The 14,976-nt window shown below is 38.1% G+C and overlaps 1 protein-coding gene across 2 annotated transcripts in view; it reads left to right on the plus strand.

Annotated features, from left to right (window-relative positions):
- The window catches only part of Rlf (rearranged L-myc fusion), a 67,985-nt gene that overhangs the window by 25,321 nt on the left and 27,688 nt on the right, over positions 1-14,976 (plus strand). Inside the window, exons 4-5 of one of the 2 annotated variants that reach the window (XM_013016966.1) lie at positions 5,629-5,761; positions 13,016-13,218. In XM_013016966.1, the coding sequence (XP_012872420.1) occupies positions 5,629-5,761; positions 13,016-13,218 (336 nt within the window). Of the gene's footprint in view, positions 1-5,628; positions 5,762-12,096; positions 12,170-13,015; positions 13,219-14,976 lie in introns of those variants that run through there. The other variant, XM_013016967.1, reaches the window with a different exon arrangement.

Here is a 14,976-nt window from a genome sequence, read left to right on the forward strand (position 1 = left end):
CTACCACTTGAGCCATAGCACCACTTCTGGCTTTGGCTTTTCCTGCTTATGTGGTGCTGAGGAATTGCACCCAGGGCCTCATGCATGCAAGGCAAGCACTTTACCACTGAGCCACCTTCCCAGCCCTGATTTTTTTTTTTTTTTTTGCTTGTTTTTGGAGACAGGATCTTGCTGTGTAGCATAGCTGGACTGGAATTGGTAATCCTCTTGTCCTCAGAAACCTGAGTGCTAGGATTATAGATGTGTCCCACCATACCTGATGAGCACATTGGTTTTTTTTTTTTTTTAATAGATCAGGCTTATAAGGCCTATAGGTAATTTGTTTTGTTGTATGGTCTTTTTGGTTAATATTTTCTTTAGAGATAGTACTTTCATATTACTTTATTGTCTTCTTAAATTGTTTGCCTGAGCAAAATCAATGCCTTTCAGTAGTTATCAGACATGTAATATATATATATTTTGAATGTGTATTAGTAAAATTTATGATGTGGGAGTACAGACAAATGTGAGACATGGTCCCTGTTGAAATCTAGAAATGAAAACTCTACTTTTGTGGTTTTTTTTTTTTTTGGTTGGCCGTGGAGCTTGAACTCTGGGCCTGGGCACTGTCCCTCAGCTCTTCAGCTCAAGGTGAGCTCTCTACCACTTGAGCTACAGCGCCACTTCTGGTTTTCTGGTGGTTTATTGGAGATAGGAGTCTCATGGTCTCTCCTGCCCGGGCTGGCTTTGAACTGTGATCCTCAGATCTTAGTCTCCTGAGTAGCTAGAATTACAGGAGTGAGCCACCAGCACCTGGCTCTACTCTTTTTTTTAATGTGATAAATGGAGAAGACAGCAATTGGTGTTGAGCATACTTTTAGGAAGAGTAGTTTTTATCAAATCAAGCTGCAAATAGAATAGTTTTACTTAGTGTTTATGGTGATTTCCATACCTTTTTCCTATATAGAAATAAGGTACACACTCTGGAATGAATATTTATTTATTTATTTATTTATTTATGCTAAGGATATAGAATCCAGGGCTTTGTGTCTAGTACAAGTATACTACTGAGCTATTTCTCTAGTCTGATGTTAGAAAAGCAATCCTTTCTGTCAAACTAAAATGTCTCCATCTTGTAACTAGTCATACCATTCTGTGTTGATATTTCCTGGTACTGATAACTTCCTGGAAGCATTTGATTACAAACAACACAGATGATAGTTACGATCAGGCAGCCATGTCAAATGTATGAAGTTAAGGAATAGACCCCACCTCCACCCCCTTGAGTGGGAACTTCCCAATGACTTTACCAACCTCCTCCAGCTGTAATCGGCAGTCCCATCCCTAGCCCTGTCCCCAGCCCTATTTCCAGCCAGTTGTGATGAGATGAATGTGTGCTTTTGCCTCCCAAAAGGACAGCCCCTACCCCAATAGGGACCTTTCACTGATGGTTGGAGTGCTTTTTTTCTTTTTTTGCTCCTGGGACTTGAACTCAGAGCCTGGCACTGTCCCTAAGCATCTCTTGATTGAGCCATAGCACAACTTCTGGCTTTTTCTGTGTATGTGGTACTGGGGAATCAAACCCAGGGCTTCAAGCATACTGGGCAAGCCTCTACCACTTAGCCACATTCCCAGCCCAGTGAGAGTACTTTCTGACTTCCTTGTATTATACCATTACCCTGGTAACCAATTATCAAAATAAATAAATTATGAGCCTGACTCCTTAGCAACAAGGAAAAGAAGAGACAGTGTCACCCTGTGGGTTAGGATAAAAACTGAGCAGACCATCTAACCCAGTGTTCCTCCCCTTAACTCTAGGGAATGTTGCAGACCACTGTTCTGTATAGAAGTAAAATGCCTTGATGAAATCTCCTATATCTCTTGTGTGTGTGTATTCATTTTCTTTTTTTTCTTTTTTGGTCAGTCGTGGGGCTTGAACTCTGGGCCTGGGTGTTGTCCCTCAGCTCTTCAGTTCAAGGATAGTGCTCTACCATTTGAGCCACAGCACCACTTCCGGTTTTCCGAATGGTTTATTGGAGATAAGAGTCTCAAAGACTTTTCCTTCCCTGGTTGGCTTTGAACCGTGATCCCCAGATCTCAGCCTCCTGAGTAGTTAGGATTACAGGCGTGAGCCACCGGTGCCTGGCTTGTATATTCATTTTCTGATACTAGAGGGTCATTTGTGTTTCCAGCAACATGGACTTTTTTTGTTTTGTTTTAAGATTTTTTAACATAGAATTTTTATATTTTTTAAATTTTTTATTTTTTTGCCAGTCCTGGGACTTGAGCTCAGAGCCTGAGCATTGTCCATGAGATTCATTTGCTCAAGGCTAGCACTGTACCACTTGAGCCACAGCATTATTTCTGGCTTTTTCTGTTTATGTGTTACTGAGGAATTGAACCCAGACTTCATGCATGCTAGGCAAGCACTCTACCACTAAGCCACACTCCCAGCCCTTATACTATTCTTATTCTGAGTGTACTGAATTTCTAGCTTTAACAAATGGGAAAAAAAAAAACAAACCTTAAAATTAAGTGTGGTGATACATGCCTTTACTTCCAGCTTTTTTGGGAAGCTGGTTCTAGATTAGCCTGGGGAATATAGTGATTCCTTGTCACAAAAAAAAAACTAAATCAAATTTAGAGGGAGGAGTGAGAAAACATTTAAAAGAAAAACTTTTGTTGTTGTTGTTGTTGTGGGACTTGAACTCTGGGCCTGGGCGCTGTCCCTTAGCTCTTCAGCTCAAGGCTAGCACACTACCACTTGAGCCATAGCACCACTTCTGGCTTTTTTTTTTCCTGCTTATGTGGTACTGAGGAATCAAATCCAGAGCCTCATGCATGCAAGGCAAGTGCTCTACCACTGAGCCACCTTCCCAGTCCCCCCTACTACCCCCCCACACATTTTCTATGTATTGTAAATTTGATAATTTGAGACAGGAAATTCTGAAAATTTCACACAGAATCTTGGTTTTTATTGGAAAATCAGTGTCCTAAGATAAAGATCTTCTGAGTATATCAGATATTAAAGGGAACTTACAACATTAATATCTAACTCAAATGATTGATAATTAAATATTGCTGTTAGTAAACTGTTGATTGGGAGTCTAATTTTCATGTCTTTTTATTCTAGATAGGGTGTCACTGTATAATCCAAATTGGCCTTGAAATCTGTGCTGCCCAGGTTAGCCTGGAACTTTCAATCTTTCTGCCTCAGCCTCTTGAGTGTTGGCACTAAGGTGGTGCATCGCCCTATGCAGCAGTTCCTTTCCTTTCCTTTCCCTTTGCCTGCCAGTCCTGGAGCTTGAACTCAGGGCCTGAGCACTGTTCCTGAGCTTCTTTGGCTCAAGACTAGTGCTCTTATCATTGAGCCACACCTCCACTTAGGGCTTTTTCTGCTTATTTGGTACTAAGGTATCAAACCCAGGGTTTCATGCATGCTAGGCAAGCACTCTACCACATTTCTTAAATTCTTTTTTAGTAGAAGATATCTTAGCAGGGGGTGAATCTAGGTATGTAGTATAAGTCTGTCTTCATATAATTTGGATGTTAAGATGGGGATTTTTATGTTCTGTTTTATTTGACTTAATATAAAACTAAATTCTTAGATATGGAAATATTTCTATCTTGTATTACTGTAAAAAGAAGTTTATGTTCCTAGAGAATTTAAGCATTTTAAAATAAGCATTTTAACAAGGCTGGGTGCTGATGTTTCACACCTGTAAACTCAGGAGGTTAAGAATTCAAGGATCATGGTTTGAAGCCAGACCTAGCAGGAAAGTTCATGAGACTTTTTATCTCCAATGAGCTACCAGAAAAGCCAGAAATCGAGAATGGTGACTTAAGTGGAATAATGCTAGCCTTAAGGAGGAAAAAAAAACAACACCTCAGGAGGAAAAAAAAACAACACCTCAGGGACAGTGTACACACACACACACACACACACACACACACACACACACACGGAAACAAGCTAAAAATCTGGAAAATAGAAACAAGATCACTATACACACACACACAAACAAGCTAAAAATCTGGAAAATAGAAACAAGATCACTATACACACACACACACACTCGGAAACAAGCTAAAAATCTGGAAAATAGAAACAAGATCACTACACACAACACACGACACACCACACACACACACACGGAAACAAGCTAAAAATCTGGAAAATAGAAACAAGATGACTATAATCCATAATCCCTTCTAGTAGCAAAGGGCATGGAGACATATACTTGACCATTTCTATGGTATTCAATTTCTGGCCCCTTTTCCTTCGCCCTTTGTATGTAAGTACTTTGAAGAGTACCTATTGGCAATTACATTGTTTTTCCTATGCTGAGAAGGTAAAATAACTGCTAATGAACTAGACTTTTTATAGCATTTTATATAGAGCCACCTCTTACTTGAATAATAATAGAACTTAAATAATTATACAACAGTGTATTTAATGAATATTTAAGTAATATTTTTGGCTGAAGGAAGTAGGCTAAGAATACTTACTTTCATTTACATGAAAGCTGTACCAATGACTTTAAAATAGTTAAATCAGCTCCTGCAATGAGAATCTGGCCATTTTGATTGTGGCACAGAAAATATTCAATATTAATTTTAGGATCTAATTTATTGTAGTAATCATTTTACCTGAATAAAATCAAGGTAAATTTTATTTTTATTTATTTTTATTTTTTATTTTTTGGTGCCAGACCTGGGGGCTTCAACTTGGGGCCTGGGCACTGTCCCTGAGCTTCTTTGCTCAAGACTAGCACTCAACCACTTGAGCCACAGCACCACTTCTGGCTTTTTCTGTTTTTGTGATACTGAGGAATTGAACCCAGGGCTTCATGCATGCTAGGCAAGCACTCTACCACTAAGCCACATTCCAAGCCCTCAAGTTAAACATTTTTAATAGTATTCTCTTTCTTTGATGCTGGCCTGGGAGCTATCCCTGAGCTTTTTTTTGCTCAGGGATAGTGGTCTACCTTGAATTACAGCACTTCCAGCTTTTTGGTGGTTAATTGGAGATAAGAGTCTTAAGGACTTGTGAGCTGGCTTCGAAACTCTATCCTCAGATCTCAGCCTCCTCAGTATCTAGGATTACAAGTGTGAGCCATTGGCATCTGGCTCTTAAAAGTATTCTTTAGCTAAGTACTGGTGGTTCATGCCTGAAATCCTAGCTACTAATGAGACTGAGATCTGAGATTTGTAATTCCCAAGTAGGAAATTCTTTAAGACTCTTATTTCTAATTAGCCACCAGACAACTGGAAGTGGTGCTGTGAATCAGAATGGTGTAGAGTGCTAGTTTTGAGCAAAAGAGCTTCAAGTACAGTGCCCTAGCCCTGAGTTTAAGCCCCACAACTGACCAAAGGAAAAAAAACTACCTGTTTAGTAAGTACAAGGCACTGAGGTCAAGCCCTAATACTGCCAAAAAAATCTTTAGTTGAAAGGGTCCTGGTTTTTGTAAAATATGGCATGACTTAAAGCTTTAATACCAGTTTTGTGGTTTTGTGTGTCTGTGTTTTAGGAAAACCAAATCTAGATCTTTCTATTTATAGCTCAGATTATATATATATATATATATATATATATATATTGTTCATTTTTAGCTTGTTTTCTGAATTTGTTCATTTGCTCCTTTTTAGGAGTCACATGATGCATTATTGGAATTTGGGAATAATAATCTACAAATACTGGTTCATGTAACTAAGGAAGGGGTGTGGAAAAATCCAATTCTTCTTAAAATTCTTTCTCAGCAACCAGTAGAAACGGAGGAAGGTAAGTCTTTTTATTTAAATTATTGTTTTATAAAGGAAATGTACAAAGGCGTTATATAAATCAGGTAAAGCGTACATTTCTTTTTGGATAACATCCCCCCAGGAAGGTAAGTTTTAAACATATCGGAGAAGTTAATTATGTTTTGAACTTTTGCAAATTTTACCAGTATATACTTAATTTTTCAATTTTCTTTCTTTTTTTCCTTGTTGGTCATGGGGCTTGAACTCTGGGCCTGGGCACTTTCCCTCAGCTCTTCAGCTCAAGGCTAGTGCTCTACTACTTGAGCCACAGTGTCACTTCCTTCAATTACAAATCAACTTTCAGCACTTAATATTTGGTTCATTTGTATTTTTAGGTAGCATTTAAATTTCCCTTTGCATTGAGTAGCAGTATTTACAGTTTCTGAAGTAGAAATAGTCTGCTGTTAGTATTGGTGGATAGTAGAGCTATGCTCATATATTCTTCATTGTTTACTATAGCTAAGATCATGGAATAAAGTGCTTTTTAGCTTACACTTTTGAAATAATTATAATTCAGTGTTTTACAGAATAATATGAAGAATGACATTTTTTTTATTTGCAACACTGTAAATATAAGACTAAAAAATTGGGGCTGGAAGGTGGCTCAGTGTTAGAATGCTTGCCTTGCATGCAGGAGGCCCTGGATTAGATTCCTCAGCACCATATAACCAGAAAAAGCTGGAAGTGGCGCTGTGGCTTAAGTGGTAGAGTGCCAGCCTTGAGTTGAAGAGCTGAGGGACAGTGCCCAGTGCCCAAAGTTCAGGCCCCACAACCAACAAAAAAAAAAAAAAGAAAAAAATTGTTTGAGTTGACCTTTGTATTTTAGACAAGCTAAAAAAGTGTTTAATATAGTTAACAGTTTTAACCTTATTTGCTTCAAGTTTGTTGAAAGTTCAAAGGATCACATATATTTCTGAGGTTAAACAAGTTGCACAACAATTTAAAGTTTTTTGGCAGTGTGGAAATTTGAACTCAGGGCTTGATACTTGGTTAGCTCAAGACTGGTGTTCTCCCACTTGAGCCATACCTCTAGTTCTGTATCTTTGCTGGTCAGTTGGAGATAAGAATCTCAAATCTCTCTGCCTGGGCTGCACCTTGATCCTCAGATCTCAGCCTTCTGAGTAACTAGTATCCAACCACTGGCACCTAGCTTAGGTTAATTTTCAGATAGGGACTCACATTTTTGCCTGGGGCTGGCCTTAAACATATCCTACAACGTATGCCTCCCACATAGCTGGGATTGCATGCATTTACCATCTCCATAACTGTTGCTGGAACAAAAGTAGCTAGGATGAGAGGAGTAAGCATCCACACTTACTTACATAATTTATTTGTCTGTGTATGTATATTGGTGTTAGTTCTGGGACTTGAACTTAAGGCCTGGGCACTGTCCCTTTTTCCTTAGGGCTGGTGCCCTACCACTTGAGCCACAGCTTCATTTCCAGCTTTTTGGCAGTTATTTAGCCATAAGAGTCTTATGGACTTTTCCTGCTTGGGCTGGCTTTGAAATTCCATCCTCAGATCTCAGCATGAGCCACTGGTGTCCAGCTTTTTCCTTCCCTCTTTCTCCTTCCCTCCCTCTTTCTCTCCCTCCCTTCCTTCCTTCATGACAAGTTCTCACTTCTCACAGACTAGCTTGAAACTGGACATCCTCCTACCTCTGCCTTTTGACTTCTGAGATTATCCATAATTGAACAAGTTAGAACAAAAAAATTGATGCCTTGAAATATCCCAGTGAGCTGATTTATTTATCATGTTTGATCAAGTGAAAACATGCTGTTTCACTTTACTGTGCAGTGAGATTGGCATAAAGGTGCTTCAGTTTCTCTTGGTTCTGTGCTTTGATGATTCTGTTTATTATTTGCACTGGCAAAGAATGAGGAAAAGAGCTGTTAAATAAAAAAAGAAATTGATTTTCATTGTTTTGTGTTAAAGTCCTCAAATGGCATTCCTTTTTTCTTTTCTTTTTTTCTGGTCATGGGGCTTGAACTCTGGGCCTGAGTGCTGTCCCTCAGCTCTTCAGCTCAAGGCCAGTGCTCTACCACTTGAGCCAAAGCACCACTTCCGGTTTTCTGGTGGTTTATTGGAGATAAGAGTTTCACAGACTTTCCTGCCCTGGCTGACTTTGAACCATGATCCTCAGATCTCAGCTTCCTGAGTAGCTAGGATTATAGGCTTGAGCCACCAGTGCCCGGCAATGGCATTCCTTTTAAATACAGGCAGATGAAGACTTAAATGCCACCTTACTATTGATGAAAGCTGTTAAGAGGCAGTGCCAAGTACAGTCATGCACTGCTGCTTAATGATGGGGATATGTTCTGAGAACTGAGTCATTAGTTTCTTTGTGTGAACATTGTAGAATATACTTACACAAAGTCACTCATTCAAAGCTGTCTCTTGGCAATCAAGAGGTGTGGTAATATAAAATACTTGAGACTGCCACTGGCATAACATTCAATACTGTTCATACAGTCAAGTGGAGTTTTTTTTTTGGTTTTGTGCCAGTCCTGGGTGCTGCCCCTGAGCTATTTTGCTCAAGGCACTCTACCACTTGAACCACAACTCTCCTTCCAGCTTTTTAGTAGTTAATTGGAAGTAAGAGTTTCACAAACCTTCCTGCCTGGGCAAACTTTGAACCATGATCCTCAAATCTTATCCTTCTGAATAGCTAGGATTACAGCTCCCAGCACCCAGCTTAAACTATTTCTTTACTAAGTAGTAGGAGTGCACTCTTAACCAATAAGAAAAGTAAATACATAGACCAGAAATAGTTGTATTGATCATCATTACTATGTTCCATATATAACTTTATAAGACTGACTTTGCCAATAGGTTTGTTTACATCAGTAGCAACATCACAAATGTATAAGTAACTCATGTGACTTTAATGTTATAATGGCTAAATTGTCAGTAGGAATTTTTTAACTGCATTATAATCTGACAGGACTACCATGGTAATTATGTGTAGGTTATCATTGACTGAAATATTATGCAGCCCAGGACTTTGGTTTCAAAAGCATCCAAAATTAGGTACATCCTAATCCAGATAAATCTTGGCTGGGACAGAGAATACAGGCTCTGTGTAAGCATGCCCCAAGCCCAAGAGAACAATGGGTAGAGTTGAGATTAAAATATATGTCATCAAGAAGTGAGTAGAAAATTGCTTGCCTAGAATCCTGTGTTATCTTTACCCTAATAAAGAATAATTAAGCAGTCACCATTTATGACTCTGAATGGGCACATGATTCTACACCATAGTACCACAGTGTAAGTGGTAGACTTAAATTTTCAGATCAAAGACGAGAATTTTTTTTTTCCCAGACAGGCAGGGATCTTACTATGTAATCCAGACCATCCATGAACTAAGGATCCTCCTGCCTTAACCTCCTTAGTGCTGTGATTACAAATATGGATCACCACACACAAACTAGAAAATGTTTCGTATATACTGTTTCTTTAACCCAAATATGAATATATTTGATGTCATAAAGAAATGATTATTTTAGGGCTGGGAAGGTGGCAGTAGTAGAGTGCTTGCCTTGCATGTGTGAGGCCCTTGGTTTGATTTCTCAGCATCTCATAAACAGAAAAGGCCAGAAGTAGTACTGTAGCTCAAATGGTAGAGTGCTAGCCATGAGCTGAAGAGCTGAGGGACAGCGCCCAGAGTTCAGGCCCCATGACTGACAAAAAAGAAAAAAGAAAGAAAAAAGAAATGATTATTTTATTATCTTCTATTCAATAAAGTGGTAACAGAAACATAAAAGTTAACTTTTTTTTTACTTTGGAGGAGCTCAGTAAATACAAGTTTAATTTTTTGAATTTAAAAAGTCCATGAAATTTTTTTTCTGTCTTGTATTTTGTGTCTCCCTTTCTTCCACACACCCACAATAAAACGTTTATAACTGAAGTACCATTTGACACTTCTAGCTGGCTTGATTAACAAAGATCCAGAAGTGTTCTTTTGTGCTAGTTTTGGGGCTTGAACTTAGGGCCTGAGTACTATTCCTGAGCTACTTTTGCTTAAGGCTAGCACTCTACCACTTGAACCACAGATCCACTACTAGCTTTTTGGTAGGTTATTAAAGATAAAGAGTCTCATGCACTCTCCTGCCCAGTCTGGTATCAAACTGATTCTTAGATCTCAGCCTCCAGAGTAGCTAGGATTAAAGGCGTGAACCATTGGCACCCAGTGGTAGGGTTCTTTTTAAAGTGACTTAAATGTGGTTATATGAGCCAGGCACAGGTGGTTCACGCCTGTAATCCTAGCTACTCATGAAGCTGAGACCTGAAGAACTCAATTCAAAGCCAGCCTGGGCAGAAAAGTCCATAAGACTCTAACCTCCAACTAACCATCAAAAAGTTAGAATTACCTGGGGCTCACTCCTGCAATCCTAGCTACTCAGGAGGCTGAGATCTGAGGATCACAGTTCAAAGCCAGCCCAGGCAGGCAAGGCCATGAAATTCTTCCCTCCAGTTACTACCAGAAAACTGGAAGTGGCACTGTGGCCCAAGTGCCTTGAGCTGAAGAGGATAGGGACAGTGCCAAGGCCCAGAATTCAAGCCCCATGACCGACAGGAAAAAAAAAGCTACAAGTGGAGTTGTGACTCAAGTAGTAGAATGCTGTCCTTGAGCACAACAGCTCAGAGACATTGTCCAGGGCCTGAACTCAAACCCCAGGACTGGCACACATGCAAAAAAGAATCTGGTTATATGATTATACATAAGATAAAGTGATGTTTGTCGCATACCTTGTTTTTCTTTGAGATGAGGTCTTACCACATATCCCAGGTTGGCCTCAAAATCATGATTTTTTTTTGCCTTTGCCTCTCAATTGCCTCCCATGTACCATGCATGGCTTTGTAACGGAAACAATTCAGTAAAAGGAAAGGCAAAGGAGTCTTAAGTGATGAGGACCCTATAGGAATTTTAAAATTTTTATATTAAATTCTTGAACAAAATTAATAAAAAGTTCATGATTAAGACTGAGACTTGTCAATAAATACTTATTGAAACACATGATGTGTCCTGTGCCTCTCCCCCAACCTTGTTTTGTTTTTTTGAGGTGCTGGAGATCAAACCAAACATTGGGCATTAGACAGTTGATACACTTTTGAGATACATCCACATCGACTTTCACAAACACACTTACATATTATATCTAAATGATTTTTTTAAATCAAAATTTAGTTGTGCTATTTGATATAATGGGACTGGAGATACGGCACAATAGTATGCTACTTGGCTAGCATGCATAAAACTCTAGAATTGATTCCTAGCACTGCAAAAATGAAAAAAAAAATACTGTAATGCAGTTGCAATTTATTAAGTAAAAGTAGTTTTATCTCAGAGATAATAACTATAATTTGAAAAGTTCCTACTATGTGTTGGGCACTGTAGCTGAGCTTTCCTATCTCATTCAATATATAAAACAAGTGAGAGGTCACACATACCCAAGACCATATAATTAAAATTGTCCAAATAAAATTTGGACACAGATGAGGTATAAAAGCTTTGACTAGATATTGATAACCCTTCAGTTGCTAAGTACATAGTTTTCTTAAGTATGTTTAATATATAAAACATTGTGCTTAGTTCTGTAGAGAACAATAAGTTAACAAGACATGGTAAGAAAGATGGTAAGACATGGTAAGATTATAAGAGAGACCAACAGAGATTGACAAGAGTGTTACCTACCTTAAAAATAACTTTTAAAAACTTGTTCAATCACTGGGTTTCTTGTTAGAAAAATAAAATTTAAAGCCTCATTCTAGATCTAAACAATCAATATGCATTTTAATAAACTCCAGATGATTCAGTAGGTACACTCTCAAGTCTGAGAAACTGGATTACCTTAACCACCTAAAGGTATTTATTTACTTACTGCCCGGCTTGACATGCCAAATACCAGCCTTTTTTTTTCTAATATGTACTGTCGCGCACTTGTTGAATATTTCCTATTCAGAAATTAAGTGCTTGTTCAGAGCATTGTACTCATTGCTTAGTTGCTTATTACTCAGCCTACTCAGAACAGCATTTTCCAAAGTGTGTACTAAACCAGGAACATATGTTTTACTGGGTACTGATAATATGTATAAAAGGGTTCTCTGGTCAAATCAGTTTGGGAATTATTGGGTTAAACAAAAAGTGAACAGTTTTCTTTATTGCAGGACTGTTCAGAGATTTGACCAAGGAATCCTTTTTTTTTTCTAGGAGTATCTCTCAGGTCTTTTGGTCGGTGGAACACACTTTGAGAAATGCCTGGTTTAGAGGAAACAGCACCACTGGCTTTGGAATCCTTGGCAAGTCACCTAACCTGAATATTAATTTTCCTAACCTTAAAGTGGAGATAATACTTGCCTTGGTGGTGGTGTGAAGAATAAATGAGAGGTATATAAAAGCATCTGGCATAAAACTTGGTATTGCCTAAGTACTCAATTGATAGGCATTAATATTCAATAGGTTACTTTTTGTATCTTCTTGCATTTAAGTTATAGTTTATTTCACCATTCCTAGTTTCATTAGAAAGTGAAAGAGATGGTCAAATAATTTTTGTTCAGAGTGAAATTAATGATCGTGTGGAAATCATTAGCAAATTTATTTTTCACTCATCTTTATTAGAGAAATATTAAGACCAGAATTATCTTCCCACTTATATCAACTGAATTTTCATTAAGCAAAAGCAAACCAATAAGCCAGGTGCTATTGGCTTACACCTGTATCCTAGTTTCTCTGGAGTTTGAGATCTTAGGATCATGGTTTAAAGCAAGCTCAGGCAGAAAAGTCCATGAGACTCTTTATCTCCAGTTAACCACCAAAAGCCAGAAGTGGAGCTGTGGCTCAAGTGGTACAGTAGTAGTCTTCAACAAAAAAGCTTGGGGACAGTGCCCAGGCCCTGAGTTCAAGCCCCAGGACCAGCACAACCAATAATAAGGAATTTTCACTTTAAGACTGACATGTAGCCGGGCATGGTGGCTCAAGCCATATAAATCCTATCTGCTAAAGAGACTGAGATCTGAGGTTCATGGTTTCAAGCCAGCCTGGGCAGTCCATTAAATTTTTATGTCCAATTAACCAGCAAAAAGCTGGAAGTGGAGCTTGGCTCAAATGGTAGAGCCACCAGCTTTGAGCAAAAAGCTGAAGGACAGTACTGACTTCCCATACTGACATTAAAAAAAAAAAAAGGCTTGACATGTTATGTGGTATGTTATCATAGTACTTTTTTTCTTTTTCTAGTCAATAAGTTGATTGCACAAGAAGGACCTTCTTTCCTGCAAATGCGAATAAAACATTTGTTGAAATCTAACTGCATATACCAGGCTACTTCTTTATCAAAATTGTGTGCAGAATCTAAAGAAATTGCACATGTCTCGTCTTTTCAGCAAGCTTATATCACATGTTTATGTTCAATGCTCCCTAGTGAAGATGCTATTAAGGAGGTAAGTAAATTTTAAGATAACGTAGTAGTCATATTTGCAATTATTTAATAATCTTAGAGATATTGCATTTTTTTCCATCAGAATGAAAAACAAGATTTATTTTTAAGCTAGTAAAAATTACTTAATTTTACTTTTAACAGTTTTAATAAATGTAACATTGTCTTCTAAGTGGACTTGAAAAGTAAATAATTAAGAAATATAAATGATGTTTAAATGTCTGGGTGATAGTCTACTGTTAAATCTTCAAATGTGAAAGTTTTTTCTTCTTACAGTAATTTTATTCTAATTAGGAAAACTGTTAATAGTGGCATCAAAGTATATAAACTAAGGAGAATAATGGGACTTAATTTAGTTTAATTAACATTTAGCTTTATACATTGAACTCTGAGCAGACAGTTGTTGGACTTAAGACTCCCTGAATGTATTTTGAGTAACAATTAAATGGCCAAACTGGGTGCCATGGAAAATAATATTGTTGATATTTTAAGCATTGTATTATTAATCATATTAAATGCTTCCTTAAACAGTCTAAATTATGGCAGGTGCCAGTGGCTCATTCTCTGTAACCCTAGCTACTTAGGAGGCTGAGATCTGAGGATTGTGGTTTGAAACCAGGCCTAACAGCAAATTTTGTGAGATTCCCACTTCCGATTAACCACCAAGCCACAGGACTGGTACAAATAACAACAAAAATCTAAATCATTATTTTTCTTAGAAAATTTGAAATAATTTTTTCATATATATAATATATATATATATATATATATATATATATGGTTAGTTGGACATAAGAATCCCACAGACTTTTCTGCCTGGCTGGCTTTGAACCATGATCCTCAGATCTCAGCCTCCTAAGTAGCTAGGATCACAGGTGAAAACCACTGGCTCCCAGCATATTGAAAAGATTTTTTTTTGAGGGGTGTATATGGTGGGGTGGCATCAGTTTTCTAGTAATCTTTTTATTAATTAGGAATACTTGGTTTTTTATCATTTACTTTATTTTTTTCACCTGCTATTTAGATTTAACTCAGATATTCTCACTTTATTTCTGTATTTAATTTTTTTCCTAAATGTAAGAATCCCAAGAATCTAGTCCTGTGCTTAAATTTTTATGATAATTTTACCTGTACATATTCTACTGTATACTTCGTTCCCTTTACTATACAAACCACACTAGATTGACTAGGATCTACTGTTCTTATCACCTTTTCATTTTGCATCATACCTGTCAGGTACTAATTTCTTTTTTTTGGGGGGGGGTCCAGTCATGGGGCCTGAACTCTGGGCCTGGGTGCTGTCTCTCAGCTCTTCAGCTCAAGGCTAGCACTCTACCACTTGAGCCATAGTGCCACTTCCGGCTTTTTTTTCTTTTTGCTTATGTGGTGCTGGGGAATTGAACCCAGGGCCTCAGGCTTGCAAGGCAAGCGCTCTACCACTGAGCCACCTTCCCAGCCCTAATTTCTCTTTTTTATTCTGCTTTTCTGTAAGTAGTTAGGATTGCTTCATGGTCTATACTTTTGTCCTTTGTTAGTTTCTCCTTTATTCATATCTGCTTGATTACTATAAATCACAACTTTTTTTTTTCTGGCTACAGGTTTATTTTTTATTTATTTATTTTTTGGGGAGGTCTGGTCATGGGGCCTGAACTCTGGGCCTGGGCACTGTCCCTCAGCTCTTCAGCTCAAGGCTAGCGCTTTACCACTTGAGCCACAGCGCCACTTCCAGCTTTTTTTTTTCTTTTTGCTTATGTGGTGCTGA

The sequence above is a fragment of the Dipodomys ordii genome, unplaced genomic scaffold, assembly GCF_000151885.1.
Source record: "Dipodomys ordii isolate 6190 unplaced genomic scaffold, Dord_2.0 Scaffold33, whole genome shotgun sequence".
NCBI lineage: Eukaryota > Metazoa > Chordata > Mammalia > Rodentia > Heteromyidae > Dipodomys > Dipodomys ordii.